The sequence below is a fragment of the Chaetodon auriga genome, chromosome 12 (genome assembly GCF_051107435.1).
Source record: "Chaetodon auriga isolate fChaAug3 chromosome 12, fChaAug3.hap1, whole genome shotgun sequence".
Taxonomy (NCBI): Eukaryota; Metazoa; Chordata; class Actinopteri; order Chaetodontiformes; family Chaetodontidae; genus Chaetodon; species Chaetodon auriga.
Genome location: NC_135085.1, coordinates 6426478 through 6447986, shown reverse-complemented (window position 1 = coordinate 6447986; position 21509 = coordinate 6426478). Strand labels below are relative to the sequence as shown.

At 41.2% G+C, this 21509-nt stretch overlaps 4 protein-coding genes across 6 annotated transcripts; 1 reads left to right on the top strand and 3 right to left on the bottom strand.

The window, feature by feature from the left end:
- Window positions 1-2014: 2014 nt before the first annotated feature.
- tmem53 (transmembrane protein 53) lies at window positions 2015-4276 on the bottom strand. Its single transcript, XM_076744112.1, has 3 exons — window positions 4028-4276; window positions 3734-3837; window positions 2015-3563 (listed from the first exon to the last, which is right to left on the bottom strand). Exons 1-3 carry the CDS (start codon window positions 4080-4082, stop codon window positions 2862-2864), a joined length of 861 nt encoding a protein of 286 aa, XP_076600227.1. The 5' UTR covers window positions 4083-4276; the 3' UTR covers window positions 2015-2861.
- A 3074-nt stretch (window positions 4277-7350) lies between these two features.
- LOC143329216 (serine/threonine-protein kinase pim-2-like) lies at window positions 7351-9701 on the bottom strand. Its single transcript, XM_076745023.1, has 7 exons — window positions 9245-9701; window positions 9011-9105; window positions 8870-8917; window positions 8477-8698; window positions 7921-8098; window positions 7597-7770; window positions 7351-7454 (listed from the first exon to the last, which is right to left on the bottom strand). Exons 1-7 carry the CDS (start codon window positions 9699-9701, stop codon window positions 7351-7353), a joined length of 1278 nt encoding a protein of 425 aa, XP_076601138.1.
- A 3125-nt stretch (window positions 9702-12826) lies between these two features.
- Window positions 12827-18293, bottom strand: toe1 (target of EGR1, exonuclease). Of its 2 annotated transcripts, none has more exons than XM_076744091.1 (8): window positions 17892-18293; window positions 17487-17630; window positions 17302-17398; window positions 16897-17055; window positions 16248-16361; window positions 15506-15654; window positions 14834-14996; window positions 12827-14507 (listed from the first exon to the last, which is right to left on the bottom strand). In XM_076744091.1, the coding sequence occupies exons 2-8, from the start codon at window positions 17558-17560 to the stop codon at window positions 13749-13751; spliced, it is 1515 nt and encodes a 504-aa protein (XP_076600206.1). In that variant the 5' UTR covers window positions 17561-17630; window positions 17892-18293; the 3' UTR covers window positions 12827-13748. The 2 variants fall into 2 exon arrangements, with proteins under 2 accessions (XP_076600206.1, XP_076600204.1); XM_076744089.1 differs by having other exon boundaries at window positions 17590-17630.
- Window positions 18294-18522: 229 nt separating this feature from the next.
- On the top strand, window positions 18523-21433 carry LOC143329453 (uncharacterized). Of its 2 annotated transcripts, XM_076745338.1 has the most exons (5): window positions 18561-18690; window positions 18799-18955; window positions 19254-19413; window positions 19626-19783; window positions 19988-21425. In XM_076745338.1, exons 2-5 carry the CDS (start codon window positions 18806-18808, stop codon window positions 20369-20371), a joined length of 852 nt encoding a protein of 283 aa, XP_076601453.1. In that variant the 5' UTR covers window positions 18561-18690; window positions 18799-18805; the 3' UTR covers window positions 20372-21425. The 2 variants fall into 2 exon arrangements, with proteins under 2 accessions (XP_076601452.1, XP_076601453.1); XM_076745337.1 differs by having other exon boundaries at window positions 18523-18955; window positions 19988-21433.
- Window positions 21434-21509: the final 76 nt, after the last annotated feature.

The window sequence follows — 21509 nt, the reverse complement described above, 5'->3', positions numbered from 1 at the left end:
AAGTCGACAGTTTGACTGTGGGAGTTTGGCCGGGACAATGAGGAGGAGATGTTGCAACCTCTTTCAGATGACACATCTGATACAGATAACCTGGATGGAATTTTAAAAAATATCATGTGGTGTTCCACAAGGGAGTTACTTGGGGCCACTTTTATTTTTAATCTTTATAAATGACTTACCATATGTTGTAAAACAAACAAACAAACAAACTGTAGTTATGTATGCTGATGACTCAGTTGTGTTTTGTGTGTCACCAGCATTAGTGGAACTGAGAGAGAAGCTACATGTCGAGTTGAATATCATTGCTAAACAGGGGAAAATGATCTGAGCAATGCCAAAACTAAATGTCTTGTGTTTGTTAGCAGAAACGTCACCAAATAAAATCACCAAAACCAAATCCTTGGGTATCAAATTACATAAGATAGCTTTTCCATGGTATTGTGAGTGACAGGCCTCAAGCTTGATCTTTGTTAATTGTGGAGGCTGAATTGAAATCTGGTCTTCTGTTATTCAGGCAAACTGTCATTTGGAAAACAGACACACACACACACACACACACACACACACACATATGAAAAGTCGAGTACTGGTCATCTAGTAATAGCGAGTCCACCAAACAGATTGTCCATCAAAGTTACTAAAATACAAATTGATGAATTGAACATTGATGTTACAGTATTTTGATACTGTCATTCTGGAAGCCTTTTGCTTTATTTAATTTTGTGTTTGTGACAATTCTGTTTTGGTTTTCATTGTAGGTTAGTCATATTTATTGTTTCATATGTTGAGTCATTTCACTTTTCTGTTATTATATTCGGTTTTTATTGCATATTCTGGTCCTACTGATGCTGTGATTTTAAACTGTTGACATTTTTGGTTATTTTCCTTGACTGCAGGAAGGCGAGGGATCACTTTGCAGAAGCATTTGTGTAGCACTTTGATTCAGAGTAACCACTAGGGACTTCCTACGTCACCGAAACAATGCAGGAGACCACCTGCAGGATCTCATATACACTCCAGTAAGCGATGTTCATCTGTCTGTGCCGATATGTAAACTTTCCTCTTTCTCCCTTTCCTCCAAGCAGCTCTACATGATACATGAAGTGCCAAGGCCAGGCCTGGCGCAGAGACAAATGCCAACCACTCGTTCTTCCAAATGTCAAATCTGACATGTCGCAGACATTCAATAACCATCCCTGCTGGACCAATTCAGAGCCACGCTCTTCAAACAGTCCCTGATATCTCACGACGAGAGAGGAAATGGCTGGATTTTCTCTGCCTCTGGGTATGAGATCATATGGACACCTTGTGTTGACGTCTTCCGTTCAGTGAGTCCTTCTAGTTATCAGCAAAGGCACAAGGTCAATTTACAATAAAGCCCTTTTACAATACAGCCCTCATATATAAAAGAAAACGTTGTCATGAACTTTACCCTTGACAATAAAATCAGGACTAAAAACAGGACTCACTCACTTTCACATACGATTTACACTATAAACTACAATATCAACTTTGTAGTTTGTAGTATCACTGTATTTTGTGTAGGATAGTGCAGGATACACTTCATGCTGTAAACAAGTCTTTAATACCTGCTGCAAGGGAGAACACAATAAAAGCGATCCAGGTCCAATGTCCACGTGTACATGACATGGCACATTTCTAGCTCAGTGCATTAAATGGTAATGCTGGACAATATGCTTAAACGATAGGTTGATATTGCAAAAATGGCTTTGCAAAAGGGTTTTACAAATAAAAACTCTAATCTAAATTAATAACAAATGATCCAGGCAGACTGGTGAAAATATAGTCTTTGGACATTTTGCAATTAGCAAGCATTTACTGCGATTTGAACTGAATTTCACCTTGTTTGGAAACCATCTTTCACCCATAGACTTCAGAGATTCCCAAATCAAGGAACGGTTTCGTCCCCATGCGAGATCAGACAGACACACCTGTTTGAAATCCAAAGCATTTGGAACTATTCAAAACAAACACGGCGACATACTTTTCTATGAGCATTCTTATTTATTGAAGGCACATCAGTTAGAAAGAACACAATAGTTGTGCTGGACAAATACATTCATTGTCAATCACCTTGTTCCTTGAACTAAATCAATTGTGTATCACATATTAGGGCGGGGTATTCTACAATTTATGGACCAAAAATAACATAAAATTGAAAAGGCATTTATTGTTTAAGGCAACAATTTTGAGACCTTTACATATAAAAAAAAAACAAAAACAAAAACAGGAGTTTTTAATTTTTGACAGTTGCCTTTATTGTAGGCACCCTTGTGCTCTCAATTTAATGACAAATTGTGAGATTAAAACCATAAATACTGTAAATTTTATAAATAGAAGATACAGATTTTCCAATACACAGCCTCAGGTTTAGATTCACTACTACTAATCTACAATGCATGACATTTCACAGCAATATTAAATACCATTTAAATTACCCTAAAGGATTTATGTTCCAGTGTATAGCAATAGTTTGTGTAGTTATCTTTACATGTGGTTTACGACTGTTTCAAAAACATTTGAGTAGGCAGGGTCTGGCCTCTGTGCCACATACTGTCAGGGTATGTGAACTACAGTGTTTCATATGGCTGGTTTTCCAGACACGGATTAAGCGCAGTGCACCCAGACCACATGTGTGGAACCTTTCCATTCTGTGCACCGGGACGGGAAAAAAATCAGCAAGATCTCGTACTAGTTGGGCTCAAATTCCAGCTGCCTTGCAAAAAATGCCAGCTTTATTTTCTAACCGATTTTTCAGTGAGAAGAACTAAGTTTGATGTTCTTCACCTCTCCTCAAAATCTGGGGAGAACTCCTTAACGGAGGGAAGATCTTCCAGATTTCACTGATTCTGAGCCCTCTGTCTCTTCTTTACCTCAGTCCTTTCCAAATCCTTCATGCAAGCAACCAGGAAAGTGCGGCACTTAAGAGTATACTGCTCAGGAAAATCCCGGAAATGACCCACATGAGGACTGGAAACAAAATCAAAACTGTCCACCGGGACACCTTTCTGCTTAAGGGTCCCCATAAAGACCTCGATATTCCGGTGCCTGACCACCTGGTCAGCCCTGGAGTACAGGTAGAGGTGAGGCCAGGCGGGCGGCCTCTCCTGGACTGCATCATAGTGGTTCTTGTGGATGTACTTGGTCAGGGGGTACAACACGATTCGCAACAGGAAAACACCCACTGCAAAAAGGGCTAAGAGGACGTATTTTAAAACAGGAGATATTTTGGGCCCCAGGGTGGCCGTCAGTGCTCGCAGGGCCCCAAGAACATTCCCACTATCTGGAGCACTGTCCACTATGGCCCCAATCACATTCAGGGAGCTGAACTGCTTATCACTCTGCAACAACTCTACAATGTAACGGTACAGCATGAAGCCACCATTACTGAATATGTGAAAGAAAATAGGACTGTTCTCCACCTCATAGTCATAGAGGATCTCCAGCAACTTAAGGGCCGTACTGCTCAGCTCCTTGTAGCCAAACGACTCTGAGATGAAGACTGTCTTCAAGGGAGCTGTGTAACGGATGGTGACACATCCCTAAGGGTGAAGAAAACAAAGACGGAAAGCATGAGAGAAGAACATATGTGAAAGTTGCTGACAGGTGTGTACCACTTCTATAACGCCACACTGCTGCCAAATGGACCAAACAGCAAGATGAATGTCTTGTGAGATTATTATTATGTATTGAATTTCAGTTTTATTTGAACCTGTTCATTGTAGATGGAGCAGTACTTGGAGAGGTGTTTGTCTTTGCAACCAGCCCAGCCCAACAGAATCACAACTGGCTCCTTTGTCCCCTGCCAGTGTCTCTCTGAAAACAAACCAGACGATGAAACAGCACGTTAGCGAAGCTGTCACAGCCCGCTAAGCTAAACCGAGCTAGCATGCTAGGCTAAGGGTCAGTAGAGTGCCATTTTCACGGCTTCCCCGTTAAGATAATGTTACCCCGTACGCTAAGCTAACTGAGACATGGACACACGGCACAATGAAATGATGCTCACCCGACGTCCCTGCATCTGGAAACACGATGTTGTAGTCTATTTCATCGTCTGCCATTTCTGTATTCGAGAGTATCAGCTGTGGTTCCTCGATGTTGAAGTTTGGTTCATTTGGCTGTTGTTAAATAAAGGATGAATGACACACGAGCTGGATTGAGCAGTGTCAGCTGGGCGCAGACCGCTTGGCACGGACAGGTTGGCGGACTGTCAATGCGCTGCCTCTCTGCTCCACCAGAGAAGGTCTTCTTCTTTGGTTTGTCCAGCAGACTGCATCGAGCCAATGTCGTAATACCGCCCCCCTCCGTATCTATCCCTTATCTTCAGTTTAAGAGAACCGTGTTGAGTGGAAATTGAAACTTGACTTTACAAATCGGGTAAATTATATTCCAGTATAAATGAACATACATTTAGTCATGGATGTGTTGTGATATTAAAAAAAAAAAGGAATTAATGTATGTCATCGTATAAAGTAGCCACATACTAGACAAGTATACTTAAAGTATATCTAAATATTGTAAAGTATATTTCAAGTACATTTATATGTCTACTTACTTTAAATAGATTCAAAGCATAGTTTTGATAAATACGCTATGGTGAAATATATTTTTGAGTAAAAAGTTTTTCAAAATACACTGTTCAGATAATTGCTGTCAAATAATTTGTAGTATATTTTCAGTGTGTTAAAACACTTTTAGCATACAGTGCCCTTAAATTAACTTGCAGATTAAAAATATATTAATTTACACTTTTTATGTATAAACTATAGTTTTTATTAATTCATAATACACTCAGAAGTATATTTGTACTTGTTAATTTGTATATATCTGTATTATTTGCCATCCAGTGTAGCATGCACTGATACACAAAAGCATGTCCGTACAAGGGCGACCTCATAAATAAACTTATTGACACTTCTTTCACAACCACAGACAATGCTAGTGTCGCATTTTTAAAGCTTGTTTTGTAAAGATCTAAAATCCAGAATGCTGTATCATGTTGTCAGTGACAGGAAAAATAGGAGGTAACTAATATTTACCAAGGATCAGACTTATTGTCTGATCCTTGGTCCAAGTTCCTTGCACAAGTTCAACTGCCCAACACTTCATTGTCTCCTTTGTCCTACTTTACTTTCATAACGCACCAAACACTTTCAGTGTGTCTGGACTGCAGGCAGAAGGTTTAGCTCTTTCACTGCGGAGCCATGCTGTTGGAATACATGCAGAATGTGGTTTGGCACTGTCTTGGTGAAATAAGCAAGGCCTTCCCTGAGGCCAGCGTGGCCCCTTCCTGAGCCCATGCAGTGATGTCCACTACAGAATCGTGTCTGTTTTCAGTGCAGTGGCGTCTGAGGGCCTGAACATCGCGGCCAGCCAACACTGGTTTTCAGATTCGTCCCTTGCGTCCAGATTTCTTCAAATTCCCTCAATCTGTTATTGACTTTATGAACTGCAGACAATGAAATCCCCAAATTCTTTGCAGTTTCATGTTGAGAAACATTATTCTTAAATTGTGTCACTATTTGCCGGCACAGTGTGTCACAGAGAGGTGAAGCCCTCCCCAGATTAACTACTGGTATATATATATTATATATACTCTATACTCCCCAGGTAACCTGATTAACTGTGAGACATTCCACCAGCTGTTTTAGCATTTCACAACTTTCCCAGTCTTTTGTTGCCACTATCCAAACTTTTTGGAAACATGTTGCTGCCATCAAATTCTAAATGAACATATAATTTTCAAAAACAATGAAATTTCTCAGATTCAACATTTGATATGTTGTCTTTGTGCTTTTTCAATTAAATATAGACATTCAATGTTTTGCAGTTCATCACAATCTCTTTCTATCAATGTTTTACACAGTCACTGTCTCACACTGTCAACTTTTTTTGAAATGGGGTTGCACAAACATGAATATAGAGAGTCAGTATATGATTTCCTACATTTCCTACATTTCCTACAAAAATACAACAAACCATGCAGTTTCTTGCTGACTGCGGCTGGCCTAACCAAGGCCTGGGAACCTCTGACACAGACTCTCCCCGCTCCTTAGGTGCTACTGTTAACTTTTGTATCTTCCCTGGTCAAAATTTAGCATATTCCTGCACAAACTGTACAGGTATATCATTTTAAAAACTGACCTACTGTCAGTCTTTTTATATTATTTTGTTGTACATTAAACTTTTTTTTGTAATTTTTTTCCATTTTATATTTATCTGTCTGACACACAGTACTTGCTTTTTATTGTTTTATTTTCTCTCAATAGTTTCACTGGTTTTCACCAAAAAACACATTTTCCTTTCCTTTCCTTTTTCACGAGAACCATTTCCAGTTAAATGCTTATACTTCAAAAGAAGTGTGTTTCTTCACATAGATATGTTTAACAAGAAGTGGTGAGCTTGCATTTCAATTTCTGCATGAGTAAAATAAACCAGATACATCATATAAATGGAAAACAATTATCAAGCACTTTCCCCTGCCTACAGCATTTGCACTAAGTGAGGCAAAGTAAGACAAGATAAGACTTTATTGATCCCACACTGGGGAAATTCAGTCGTTACAGCCAGCAAGTATTACAAAGAGCACAGAATAGAATAGGGTACAGAATAGAAAAACAACTATGTATATGTACATTTGTACAGATTACAAAAAAATTGGAAATACCATAAAAACGCTACTGCCATAAAAAAGTACTATTGCTAATATTCTTATGAGAAAACGAACTAATGACGTGTTGGATTGCACCTGAGAAATACTGGGACTATGTCTATGCACAGTATATGCAGTTTATAAAAGTACTGCCAGTATGGCTAATAAATAGTGTTATTGCACAGTTGAGAAAAAAACTAAAAAATGCATCAGATGAATTGGATAATGTAACAATTTGACCTCCATGTATGTTGTATGTGTAAGCAGCCCACATATGACCATAATGTATATCTCTATGAACATATACATACACATTGATCTGACCTAGCCATACCTAAAACTCACACCAGAAGCAGCAAATCAAAAAAATCTTATTTATTATTATTTTTTTTATCATTTGCACAGTATGCTATCAGATTGAGTGTTATTCCAACCGCAGCATTGGTTCCTGACCCAGCCCGAGCTCTCTATGAAGATGAGGAAAAACTCCCCCTAAAAGGAAATTAGGAAGAAACCTCAGAAGAGGCAATTCAAAGAGAGATCCCCTCTACACGGATGGCTGGGGGTTTGACAGGATCCAAAGGACGGAAAAGTTGCAGTGTCGATACTGTACATCGTCAAGATCTGGTGGGAGGTGCCTCTCTGAGCGTCTTTCTTATTGGTTGTCTCAGGAATGTTCAAGGGCAAACATCTCTGAGGGCGGGGTGTGACTGTAGATCCTGCAGAAATACTCGCCATGCAGGGTCTCTGGTCAGACACCTGTACAGCAAAACCCTAACATCTGAAAATCAAGAGAGAAATCGGTAGATCAAAGGTTTTAGTGGGCAGTTGCAGTGAACCAACAGAAAAATTAACCTGAAGAATAGATTTTCCTGTGTGTGTGTGTGTGTTTGTGTGTGTGTGTGTGGGTGTGGGTGTCTTACTTGAAGACAGCTCATCGTTGACTTGAATGCGTTCACTGAAGTAGTGCCAGGTGGTAAAATATGGGTGTCCTTTCAGCAACAAATAGAAGAGCACGCCCAGCTGATAAACAGTGGTGGGACGCGCCTTGTATGTCTTAGAATCAAACCACTCTGGAGGGAAGTATGCACGGGTACCTGGAACACATCAACAGAGGAGTGGAAGGAGACGGACAGAGAGATGGAGAGAAAGAAAGAAAAAGGTTGAGGTCAAGCTTTGTTTAACAATGAAAGTCATTATTTCAGAGATTGACAAATGAGTGGGGAGCAGAAAACTTGATGTCATACCACAGAGGGAAGTGAAGGTCATCTCCGATGAGAAGCAGGCACAGCCGAAGTCGATTATCCTCACTCTTGGTACATCGGAGTCCAACTGAACCAGGACATTTTGCAACTTTATGTCCCGGTGGAAGACGCCCTTAGAGTGCATGTCCATGGCTGCGTCCACAAGCTGTTTCAGGATGATCTGAAAAAGAGAGAGGAAGAGGTGAAGGGATTGTAAGGAAGTATTTTCTCCTGATTCTTGACAAGGAGGAAAAGTCTCTTAAACAACATAATGATGATGACATGACTATGTTGGCAATAATATTCCAGTAAATGAGCTCCAAGAGATTTTCATTCATGAGCTCAGATTGTCTTGTAAAGGTTCAGTCACACCAGCATTTAAAACACAAAGTTTCTGAAGGAAACTCGATTCATTTCAATGGGACAGATGCAATTAATGGATTTATCAGTGGTGGTAAAGTAAATCCACACTAATATATTGTATGAAGTTCAGCTTTGGTGAACTTGACACATTGGAGAACAAAGAGCTGGAGAGTCGAAGTGGAAGGAATTTCCATACCTTTGCTTCCTTTTCATCCAGGGATCCGCCGCGGTGTTTAAGGTAGCTGTAAAGGTCCATGGAGGACTTTGGTCTTTCCATTACCAGTATTAACTCCTGATCACGAATGTACCAGTCCAGCAGGGACACAGCAGCAGATTTTCCAATGGATCTTGGTAGACCTGCAGCTTTCAGCATGAAGGCCACCTCGAGAATGATGTAAAACTTCTTCCCTTTGCAACTCTGAAGAAAACAAAAGCAAATATACCGAGTGGTTATGAGCTAAAGGTCCACTAGCTTCATTTTTAGGAGACAGGGTCAATATGTGAGCAGGATGTGTTTGCTCATCCAAAGTCGAGCATTGAAAGAAATATTTAACATTCAGGTTTTCAATATCAGATTAAAATGACTTACCACTTGTTGACATCTGACAGTCTTACTGGGAATGTGCTTGATTGCCACCTGCAAGACAGAAAAACAGATTGGTTGGTTGGTACATCCTGAGCATCAGTGAATTTCAGAATGTGTGTGTGAGCATATGTTTGTAAAACTTACTGGTAACTTGTCTGATTTTCGGAAACCATTAAACACTGAGCCGAAGCCTCCTGTGCCCAACCGTTTGAGCTGACAGTACTTGTCTTGAAAATCATCTGAAAACACAGACACATTGTTTTAGTGACCTCTGTCATTTATGTTTCAAGTAATCCTGATTTTACTCCTGAGATGAACATGAAATAACAAGCCGTCTAAATCAAGTCATTCAGAAAAATTTTGTTTCTGTGAGCTTACCTCTGCTGGTGTTTTGTATGGAGGACATCACAAAGATTCTCTCCTCCTCGGTTAAGGTGCTCTTAGTCTTCTGGCTGGTGCTGGACTTAGCGGTGCACCTCTTCTTTTTAGGTGCCTCTCCATCAGCACTGGCCTTTCTCTTGCCGTTTTGGATCCTTGTGTCCTCCACTAACACCACACTGGGGTCACTGTCACTGGCGGTGTTAATGCCACACCTTGACCTCTTTTTAGGTGCTTCTCCATCAGCACTGGCCTTTCTCTTGCCATGCTGGATCCTTGTGTCCTCCACTGACACCTGACTGTGTTCAATGGGCTTGCTGAGGTTACTAAGCCTCATTCTTTTGCGGGGCATCTCTACATCATCACCAGTCCTCTTTCTCACGAGGACATCCTCCTGACGACCGTTGCTCTGGCGGTCAGTGGTGTGGGTGGTGTTGCCTCCACGCTGAGATGACATCTTTAAATCTCTCGGCTTGTTGTTGTCTACAAATGAGAAAAACTTTTCTTTAATGTATGCAATGCATTTTAGTTAAAATAAAGGGATGAAGCGGGCAAAGACTTAATATTAAAGACTTAATATGTAACACTTCAGTCTCTATGACACACCTGGTGTCAAATATTACTGTTTGAATGCCAGAAATATGCTATGTTAACGGACAGATGAAGTTGACAATGTTACAGATTCTATGTTTGAAAAAGGGTTATACTGTGAACTAAAGCCTGAACATTGATATGTGCTGATATATTTATATTTGTTCTCAATTCTCTACTATGAATTACAGTTTCCATCAGTTCATCACAGCACAGTACCACATTAAAATATTAGTTTTCAGCATTTGAAAAACACCACGAGCTCTAGCTGGAGGCCTCTTCACACTTACCTTGACCTTTTATAGGGGTCGGAGTCATGAAATTGTGGGTAAACTGAGAAGGCGTAACGCTCTCAAACTTTGAAACAACTGTTTCTGAAAATACAATGCGCACGGATACCTGAGGAGTGTGTACTGATACAGAGAGAGTGTTCTGAGCTTTATAACCTGTTGCATTCGGAATGTGATGATTCCATATGTGTGTGACATATCAAAGCCCAGAATATGCAAATTTGCATTCTAAAGTTCCATCCAAATTGTTGTTTTTTAAATATTAGATTTTTTTTTTTTTTTTTTTTTCTGGATGTCATCATGTGATTCATCCCATGTGGAGTATTTTGCCTCCCTCCACAGACACACATACAACAAACTTATAAGAATCTAATTTCAATGAGATTTTTAGGTTTTTGCTCATTCATGCTGTTTGCAAATGGCCGTCTGAGTGCAGTTTGAGGGATGGAGGGAAAAGGCGATAGAAAAGTTACAAAAGTTTAAAACGGAAATGTTTGCAATAGAATTAGGCCTCATAACTTCACTTCATCCAAAACAAAAAGGAACCACTTTCCCCACAGTCAATCTTTCAGTTTAAGCTTTGTTTGGCCACAATCTGCTGTAATGAACAAACTAACACAGGATCTATACATGGAGGTATATATAATATAATTCATTTAAAATTATATTGAGGCTTAAAGGCATAATTAAAGGTGTGGCCACTTTGAGTGACGGCTAACCACTAGGTTTCAGCGACCAGGCTTCATTCGCACACCTCAGCTCCACCCATGCTCCACCTCTTTTTTGGATTTGCCAGGATTTTGGTGGAGTCAGGCACTACCAAGATAGCGATGGCCATTGTGATGCTCAGGGACAGTGGCTCTTCAGAGATCTGTGGGTGAAGTCACAGAGACTACATCCATGTTTTATACAATCTCTGATAATAACAGACATTGACATTTCACTGGGTTAGCTGGGCTCGGTTTGCTCTCATACTCCCTCCTCTCTCCTGGGAGTATTGAGATGTCATTAGATTAGACGGCTATTAATTAAGGCTTTAACAGTGACATATGTTTTTCAAAACCACCAGTGATGCATCCTGTGACAGATCACAAAACACACTTCTTCCTTGTTTTCATAATATTTCTAACTTACAGCAGATCTCTCTCACACACTTTATCTTTTGGCTCCCTATTGTGCACCAGGTTATAGATATCACACAAGAATTGTCCTCTTTATAAATGTGCTGTCATGTCAAAATGAACCCATTAAAGCACATTCATGTAAAAAAACAAACAAACAAAAAAAAAAAACAACCTCCTTCTCAATGACAAAAAGTTGACACTAACAGATAGATGAAGCCAGCAATGTTACCTATTCCATGTCTGAAAAGTCTTTTATTGTCATGTGCACAAAAATTACAGTGAAACAGTCATTGGCACTGATATTCTTCGATCTCAGGCTCCCCCCCCAAAAAAAATGTATCAGGAAAAAACACACAGGTGGAACAAAGCGAGTTGGAACCAAATACATAAAATACTGCAGTAGCTAAATATAGGAAATAAAACATCATCTGAAATCTAATACTGTGGTCGCTTGGGAAGTACTACTAAATTGTACAAACTGTAATAGTAGTATGGGGTGATGACAACAGATTGTACACAGGATACATAGAAATATATAAAGTGTGATGAAATATGTACAGCAGGACTGCTGCAGGAGAATGTTATCAACAGGGGTTTTATTTCCTGTATGTATTATTTATGCAACGTTTGGCAGCGACTTCCATGTACTTCAGGCACTCTTTTAAGCGGTAACTGCTTTCAATGTATAATTTTAATGACATAATCAAAGAAAAATGGATGTATGTGGCATCTGCCTACCAACATGATATAATAAAGCATGTAGATTGTAAACAGGTATACAGCTGGCCTAGCTCTGTCCAAAGATAACAAAATCCAGCATCTCTGAAGTTCAGTCATTAAAACACTACATATTGTTTCACAGACAGTGCTAAGCTATGCTAACCAGCTTCTACTGTACAGACATGAGTGGCATCCTCTCATCCATATATCTGCAAGACAGCACATAAGTGTTGTTCCAAAATGTTGAACTATCCCTTTAAGATTGCAAAAGTAGAAATATTGATGATAGTTCTTTCAGACAACTTGTTGAATAATATTCCATAGCTTCAATTGTTCAAAAGTTCATGACTCTTCCTGGGTCATTGGTACTCACGGAGCCCCAGAGAGTGGATGTCCACCAAAGCCCGCTAAGCCAGCATCACACAACCAATCTGATGTGAGGAAGGTCCAGCACAACAGTCCACTGAACACACTGAAGCACCTTGACTGCTTTGATGTTGTATTCAATGATAGAAAGGATGAAGTCAGACCTGTGAAATGATCCTGTGTTCAGTGAGGTCCTTTGTCCTCAGGGATGTTAGGGTGACAACATAAGGTTACATTAAATGTCCAGCAGCTGAACTGCTTCCAAAACTACTTTGTGCAACTGTGGAGAAGCCACAGCAGCTTTGTAACACTGCTATGCTGCTATGTTTCATATAGAAATTGGAGCTGGACACACAGGACACTAATCACAGTGTGGTGCTGTAATTTCAAGTAATTCTTCGTTTATTGTCCTGGTTATATCAAGTGACTCCAGTTCTGTATCATTCTTCTAGATAAGCCCACAAGATCAAACAAAGACAGAAGAATCAGTGTTAAAGAGCATTCGTTTATTTCCCAGAGGTAATTTAGAAACAGGTTATATCACAAAATTTGAATTGTGGGATAAATGCATATCAAACATCATCTCATTTTGGCTGCTTCCAGAGCAACTTAAAACTACTAGTTAACTAAATTAAAACAGGTGCCTCTACATTGCAACTTACTTCTGGTTTTACAATAGCAGGATTTTTTTCAGTTTATCAGAAACTGAGTAAAAAGGGAGAAAAAAATTGTGACACTATTTATCGGCCTAGATCGTCAAATGTGTTTGCCATGAAGACGAACTGACCATTGCCCCGGTTCTCTGTCCTGTTCTTAAACAGTCCACGGAAATCACTGCCACGCTGGTGGCTCTGTGAGAATGTAGCGGTCAGTACACACCAGAAACAAGTCTGCAGCCATGCTAACAGCTAACAGCTCGGTAAGACTGTGTTCATGCATGGCCATGCTTTGAGCTAACTGCTAATGTCAGCAAGCTTACATCTCACAGTGACAATGCTATCATTCGAATGGTTAGCATGTTCACCCACTTAGTTTAGTGTGATGGTGTGCTAATATTTGCTAATAAGCACTAAACACAAAATGCAGCTAAAGCTGATTGGAATAAATCAAAGATGTGATGATGGCGCTTGAAGAAAGGTGAGGGAGTCAGAGACACCTCTATCAAATACCATAGCAATCTATCCAATAATTAAGATATTTTACTAAAAAACAAAAATGTCAACCATGTGGTGGTGGTGCAGAGGAAAAAAAAAAAAACAGAAATATTCATCCTCTGGTTGGTGAGATGTTTCAGTCCAGGTCAAAGCGGTGGGCCATCATTGCTATCCACAGAGCTACGCTGCTAGCATGGAAACATAAAGTAAACTGCACATGTATACACTGTGACTGTCCTGCTGTGTGTATGTGTGCGACCTACAGCCTCCCTCCCCACACCATCTCCATCTTCTGCACATGGGCCTTGGATGATTTGGAGAAGGTGCTTTTAACCACGTTGAGAGGAGCTGCCTTGCCGCTGAGGTAGACCTTATTGAGACATGTAGGAAGCCAAGCCTGCTCCTCCTCCTTCTTCTGCTCCTCTACTCCTCCAACTCCATCCTTCTTGATGAGGGTACACGAGTAGGCAAAGATGTATCCCGTCATGAAGGCATCGAAGCCTGCCCGATGTGTTCCTGCGTCCGCCTTCTTCTTCTGATCATCAGTCTCAGACGGGCGGTCAACACACTTTTCTGTCCCTCCGTCCTCTCTTCGTTCTCCACCGTCGTTTGTGTTGCTTGTTGTGATTGTGTCATTCTGAGTTGTGGTGGGTGTCTTTGTGTTGTTGTTGTCTTCACACACTCCGTTTCCCTCGCTGTCTGTTCTCATGTCCTCTCCTTCATTCTGCTGTGTGTTTCTGTCTCTGTCCGTTAGAGGCTCGCCGTCTCTGCATGGTTCAGTCCTTTGCTGGTCATCTGCCGTTTCTTCCTGATCCACCTCCATATGGGGTACTTTGTTTTCAGGGGCCCCATCACAGACGGAGGAGCCGTCCGCTGCCGTGCCTCCGCCTCTCTTCTTCTCTCTGTGTCTCTTCCTCTTTTTTCTCTTATCTCCCATTCCTTTCTCGTCCTGGAGGACAATCAGGTCAGTGTCATGGGATAATGGACACTGGGTACCATTTGGACACCAGCCAAACGCCTGTCAGACAAACACATTGAAACAGACAGACGGGGTAGTTAATAAAGATATTGACATACAGCAGCATCTGATAGAGAGCTTCATCACATGGTGCAACAACAATCACCTGAAGCTCAATCTCAGCAGAACCAATGAGCTTGTGGTGGAAATCTAATGGGTTCATCCTTGAGTCCAAGGGGACATTTCTGTCATTTGCAATGAAATCCCCTGAAGGCCTTCCTGAGGTATCGGGTTCACAAGAATGGAACAGAGGTCACAGTGACTCTGACCATCAAATCCACTTTGTTCTTTCTTGAAAAGAAAAAAAAAAAAGAGTAGAAACTCACAGAGAAGCGCTGGCAGATGTCAGTCTTTCTCTCAGAAGATCCCACAGCTGGACACACTCTGTAGTCCACATAGGTAGACATGTGACTGGCATACTGACAGAACTCTACATGGACGTGAGGTCCGGTCCCTCCAGAGGTCACACTGCGACTGTTATCCAGCTTACTGGAAGGAGGAGGAGGAGGTAATATGAGCGATCGGAGAGGCATTATGATTTAAACACACACTTTAAAACACCAGCACAATGACAACAATACACTCCAAGGAAGAAAACAACAGACACAGCAGTGGAAACATCATACTGCTCTGCTCTTCACTTAAGCCACATGCATCATTTTCTTACATTGTCACATCTTGTGCATTATAGAGTACACCTCCAGAGGAAAGCTAACACACATACACACACACAATTCATCTTCATAGATAAAAACAATACACAGAGTTCATGGCAGCAGCCACTCTGCAGCTCACCAACAATCTCCAACATCATGAAGGCATATTATTTCAAAAAGTGTATTTATGAATCCACACACACGAAGTAAACTGTCCATCCCGTGTGCAAGCTTAAAGGCTTTTGGAATTAAACCAAAATCAATTTGCTTTACATACAGGTGGTACAAAAAGCATTTATTTCTACTGTATGTGTCTATACTGTACTGTAAAGCATCACTCACCACTTCTTATAGGCATACTCCAGATAGGAGGCAGTGAGCCGGAGCTCAAATTCAGTGACATACTTGGTGTCATAGATGCCAGCAGGAAACATTTCAGACAAGTCGGCAGTGAAGGTGGCCAAGCGCTCGGGCAGGTGAGCATAAAAACTCTTGAAAAAGACAAAATCAATTGCAATCATGAAATATGCAGTTATTAAAAAATGCAGCATGCTGTGAGGTAGGCATGATGCTCACAAGCCAATGTAAGTCATGACCTTATTGTTAATCACAGCTGATGGTAAACACTTGACAGAAATGGTTCACCAGTGCCGATGCAGTATTTTTGCTTATTGTGATGTAATTTCTTGGGAGTATTTTCAAATGCTTCACATCCCTTAAATCTGGACAATCTAACAGGCTATGGAAGCCAATAAACCATGATAATTGGTTGAAGTCCTGAAATTGTGTTTTACATATATATATATATATAAAAAAAAAAGAATACAAATTAGAGAAGCTGGAACCAAAGACTTTAAATAATACAATAAATGAATCATCAGAATAGTTGATCTCTCTTTTTCAGGCCATCAACTGATAGTGATCGACTGATGATTGCTGCTCAAATACCAACGACGACTCGGTAAGACAATGAAACAGGTTGAAAATGTTTTGCTTTATGTTAAATACTTGAAACACCATTAGTGCAACATCAAAAAGAGAAAAAGAATGAAACTGAACAGCAAAACTAGCAGCTTGGTGGTACCTGGTAAAGGAAGGCCATGTCGATGAGGCCGTTGTGGAGCACCAGGGGTTTCCTGGCACGCAGCAGTTCGGTGAATAAGGCCCGGATGTGGACTCCTCGGTCGTCTGATCCTCCCTTAAAACGAAGGAAGAGAAAGATAAGACACCTGGAACTCAAACGATAACATCTAAGGATGTAAACAAAGTGCAGTCTGCAGCGCAATTAGCGTACCACAATTCAATTTTCAATTCAATTCAATCTTATTTCCATAGCGCCAAATCACAACAGAAGCTCTTCATCTACATCATTTTAAAGGGCAACTCCACTGAGATTAAAGTCTGTTTAAGGGTGCTGGGGAGTAATATAATTATCTAGTGTATATAGTCATGGGTCTAATGAAACATGGTCTCGTGGTAAGAGGGTGGAAATGCCATGTGGGTTTGATTCTCGTCTTATCTACATATTATGAGGTGTGAGATCAGCTGTCACAAGATACACATCGACGTGGTGTACTTATCGCTCTACTGGTGACAAGATGAGATCAAACAAAGTTGTAAGAAAGGACAGAAGGTTCATAACAGATGGGTACACACTACAAACAGGCATGAGAGAGAACACGGTGGGATCAGGACACACAGCACAACACAGACGATCACGTAAGTATCATCACCTTATTATTGCCCTTGCAGTAAGGGATCCCATGAGCGTACTGCTTGTTGAAGTCAAATCCATGCTGTACCAGGAACTGGACTGACTGGGGCTCGATGATGTACTCCTCTGAGCACAGCAGGGTGAGGTTATACACCTGGACCAGGTATGTGTCTGCAGCCTGCGGAGGAGATAAAACAAGGAGGAGGCAAAGGATAAAGTTGCTTTTAAAGGAGTCTGCAGTGGAAAATCTGCTTATCTAACATGTATAAGAAGCATTAAATGTGATCCTGCTGTGGGAGACATATTATAGATACTCACAAATCACATAAGAATGTGTGAGAACTATCTCTTTAGCATCCTTCGATCAGAGTATGTATACACATGTATGTATACTCATCAGAAAGAAGGTTTCGTGTGATTGTACCTTGCAGTCCTGTTTCTTGTAACAGGCAATTCCCAGTGAGAGAATGGAGCGGGAGCGAGCTGCGTGGCATATGGCTTTATATCTGTCCTCTATAGATCTGAAACATGACAGCAAGGGTCAGGGCCAACTTGCAGAGACACAAACACTAAGAAGAAGTACGAGATGGCACAGCAAACCACACTGACACATAAAGCACGCACGTTGCTCCCTTGGCTTCCTGCACAGCAACCTGTTGATAACATTTCAGGTGAGTGTGCATTAGAAACTCACACTGATGTTTTTACTCACTCAGCCAGCAAGGACTTCCTGTTTCCAAGACCACTCAGCTCCTAAAACGACAAAGGGGCAACTTTTTAAGATTGCTGAAATCGTTTACAAATCAAAGAGTGACATGGAAGCTAACTGAAACAGGCAAAACGGACATATAGACAGGAAGACAAAGGACTAACGATGATGCATGTCGATCTAGTAATGAGAGAACACAGACCATGGGCTGCCAACATCCACGAGTCAATTCACACGCTGGTCGGACACACACACCCACACACATTCATACATACCCACACACGCACGCACACGCTTGCACTTACCGTGTCCAGTGCAACGAAAGAAGACGATTTAATGGCCACTACCATAGCTGGCCAAAGGTCTTTGAAATTATCATTTTGGACATCAACAACTGGAACTACCATTGAAGATGCCATGTTTGTCTCAACTTGTATGGAAAGCAAACAGCTCTTACTCGCGCCGGAAACCTTTTCTGCACCGTTGCAGACGACTACCCGAAGTATTTACAGCTTGGCTAACTATGTTGTAAAGGTTTTCATTTTCAGCTGTTCTGTGCAGAGCCCTTGCTCAATGCTTACTTGTGCTATTTTCTTCGTACAACCGACATTTGTTTCAACACTTATTAATTTAGAGCACTTCACTCGGATCAACAGCTTTCAATGCCCCCACAGTAAACATTTCAACGTGCTCCTTGGGGGTCCTCTGACAAATACACATAGTAGTCGGACTGTTGCCTGAGCGCAAATAAAGAACGTTTGCCTCTAAATACATGCACACATTTTTAGCATTTTATGAATATGGCATTTTGATGGGAACTTTTCGTACTTTTTATTTTGATGATCAAGCTCTTTTGATTTTTTCTTTTCAATGAACATTTCAAGCAGGCGTCTACGATAGACACATATAAACAATACGTCACTATGCTTAATGATCGAGCTGATGTGCGCCATTTTGGCTCAAACAAAGTCAGAAACATTTTATCTTGATAAAGAATTTTGAATTGTATCCATTAAATACGATGTAAAAGTCTGCAGGTCAAAACTCTGGTTTCCACGACTTAACGTTTGATCCTAATGTGACTTTTTCTTGTTTTAAGACTGCGTAAGTAGTTAGCTGAAAATAATCATTAAAATCCCCAGCTGAGCTTCATTGCCAGCCAGCCGAGCTAACTTGACATTTGCTAAATTTAGCTTTGCTGTTCGTTTTAAGTGCTGCAATGGGTGGCTGCTCCGCTCCAAACTGCTCTAACTCAACCAGCATCGGCAAACAGCTGTTTAGATTCCCCCAAGACCCTGTCCGTAAGAAGAAATGGGTGGTGAACTGTCGACGTAACTTTGAACCAACTCCTCACTCCAGACTCTGTCAGGTCAGTTTGCACACAGACTGGTGTGTGTGTGACTCAAGTCTAGTTTATTCAAGCACTCATATAGAGACGGTCCATTAGTTAAACTGGACAGGACAATGCATCTAAAAAATAAAGTGACGAGTTTCGTTTATTTAATTATTCTGTACCATCTAGAATCAGTTGATTTGTCACTGTGAATCGGTCCTTTCCTTCTGCCGCATCTGAACTCTGCACTCACTGCATGTTTGCTCTTGTTTCTTGTGTTTGAATGGCTCATTAGTTGGATAAAATGTGTGTATTTCTGTCTTGTCTACCAAAGGACCATTTTGAACAGAGCCAGTTTGAGGAGATAGCAAGGTCTCCTGCTGGGGGAAAGAAGCTGAAGCCCAATGCCATCCCCACTCTGTTCAACATTGGAGTCCGTCCTAACCCTGCAGTCACTGCTCCATACATCTTGCTGCCCATGAAACCCGAACCAGGTAACTGAAAGTGCAGCAGGAGTTTTTCTTGACTATTTTGTGTTATATTAGAAGTGGCATGTGGCAGAGGAACTTATGTGCAGGTGGTTTCTTGCCTGCAGTTCCTGTACCCTGAAAAAGTTTCTGCTCCAGAGGTGGTTCTTTCCGGTCAGTGCACCAGATTCCAGCCAAGACATACAACACTAGTTCTAAACGTTGCTTTATGTTTGTAGTGGAGAAGGAGCTGAACTTCGGGGACCATGGCTATGCCAGACGCACCCCTCTGCCCGGCATGGAGGAGGAGGAGGACCAACAGCCCTGCAAACAGTGTCAGCTCCTCAAGAAACAGCTGGAGCAGGAGATCCAGCACACTGCGAGGCTACAGAAGGAGGTGGGATCACTGCTGGTGTCTCTTTCAACAAATTACCCTCTTCTTTTTTGATTTTTTTTCTTCTTATGTGCTACATTTTAATGCCAGTAAAACATTGGGCCAGATGTTTGTTGTGAGAAAAGAAATAAAAAATGTTAGTTAGGGAATCATTAATGTGAGAGTTCAATACAAAGCTCCATTAAAAGCTCTTCTTCTCTCTTTCAGGCGGAGGAGATGAAGAAGCGTCTGTATCGGCTCGATCGGATCGAAAAAGGTCTCCAAAACTTTCTGTCTGAGGACCAGATTCGCACCTTGTCCCTCACCAAACGATCCCGCCGTGCTGTCTGGTCTCCAGAGACCATCCTGAAGGCCCAAAAGATCCGCTGTGCAGTTGGCACAAAAGGCTACGAGTACTTGAGAGAGCTGGGATACCCTTTGCCCTCCTACCGGACTCTGTGTAACCGCCTTGAGACCAAGATCATGGTGACAACTGACATGAGCTGTGAGATGCTGGCGGAGCTGGGCCTGGGGCTCATGGCCCCCTGTCACAGTCCCACAGAAGGTGTTGGGGACAATGATGAGGAAGGACTGATAGGTGTTTTGTCCTGATCGTGGCAGTTTGCATGACATGCTGATTCTATTCAAGAGAGGAATGTGCAGAATTTGCAGTGTAAAACATCTGCAGATGTGACTTTAAGTAACATAAGATGGCCATATCATGCTTCTATCTCATCTATGAATGACTTAAGCCTCAATATACACGTGTGCTGATTTGACTTATTTGGAGTGTCACCTGGTTATGCTTGTGATCTGCCCCAGGTGAGACGCTGAGGCTGGCAGTTAGCCGAGCTTTACGCTTCTGGTGTTTCTTCCCGTGAGGATGCTGGGCTACAGTATGTGCTGCAACATGTGAGGAGGTGAAGGGTGTAGTCTGTGACAAAGTGGACTCCACTAAGAATGTGGGATTGTGTGAAAAGCGTGGGTGTAATTTGCACAAAGCCTGTTGAATTTGCTGCTTTTGTTTACAGCTGATGTAACAAGTGTTCCACTGACAGTGTTTACATGAACAATTAAACCCTGGTAGTATTCAGGATACTCCAATGTACTGAGAGCAGACAAGCTCATGTCCTGGGTGAGGTGGCTTGAGCATTCTGATGTTCTGAGGATTTTTTGCAAGCTTTATTTTTGTTAGAATTCAATCAAAATATTTACCATTTGTGTAAAGCAGTGGCACAAAATTGGGATAAAAGAGAGCGTCTAGGAAGATGTTTGCGTTGAAACATAATCAGTGGGTTTTGAATTTACCTAATCTGCAGGAAATCATTTAAATGCTGTCACCAAAACTGAGGCTTGATTCCTTAATTTATAGATCCTGGATTTTGATCACATTTTCAAAACCTTTGCTGTTTTTCCAGGTAACAAAATCATAGAATGTATTAGGGAGCTGTGTGTAGTCCACAAGGAAATAAAAGTAAAACTGGTTTCGTGTAATTCTGCACTAGATAGATTGTAAATGTAGTTGGATATTTGACTGAAGTGTTCACATTTGCAGCAAGTTGTAGTCAGCACAAAAGGTGTCACAAAAACAGCTCAGGCGAGTCACAGTAAGTCACGTGACGTTCAATATCCAAAACACTGGCACTGTCAGAAAATAAAGTAATTTAAAGAATCACCTGTATTTTTTCTTGTGTGTGTATGTGTGTGTGACATTTCTCTACATCCAAAGGCATCTAGTGGACTGCATATC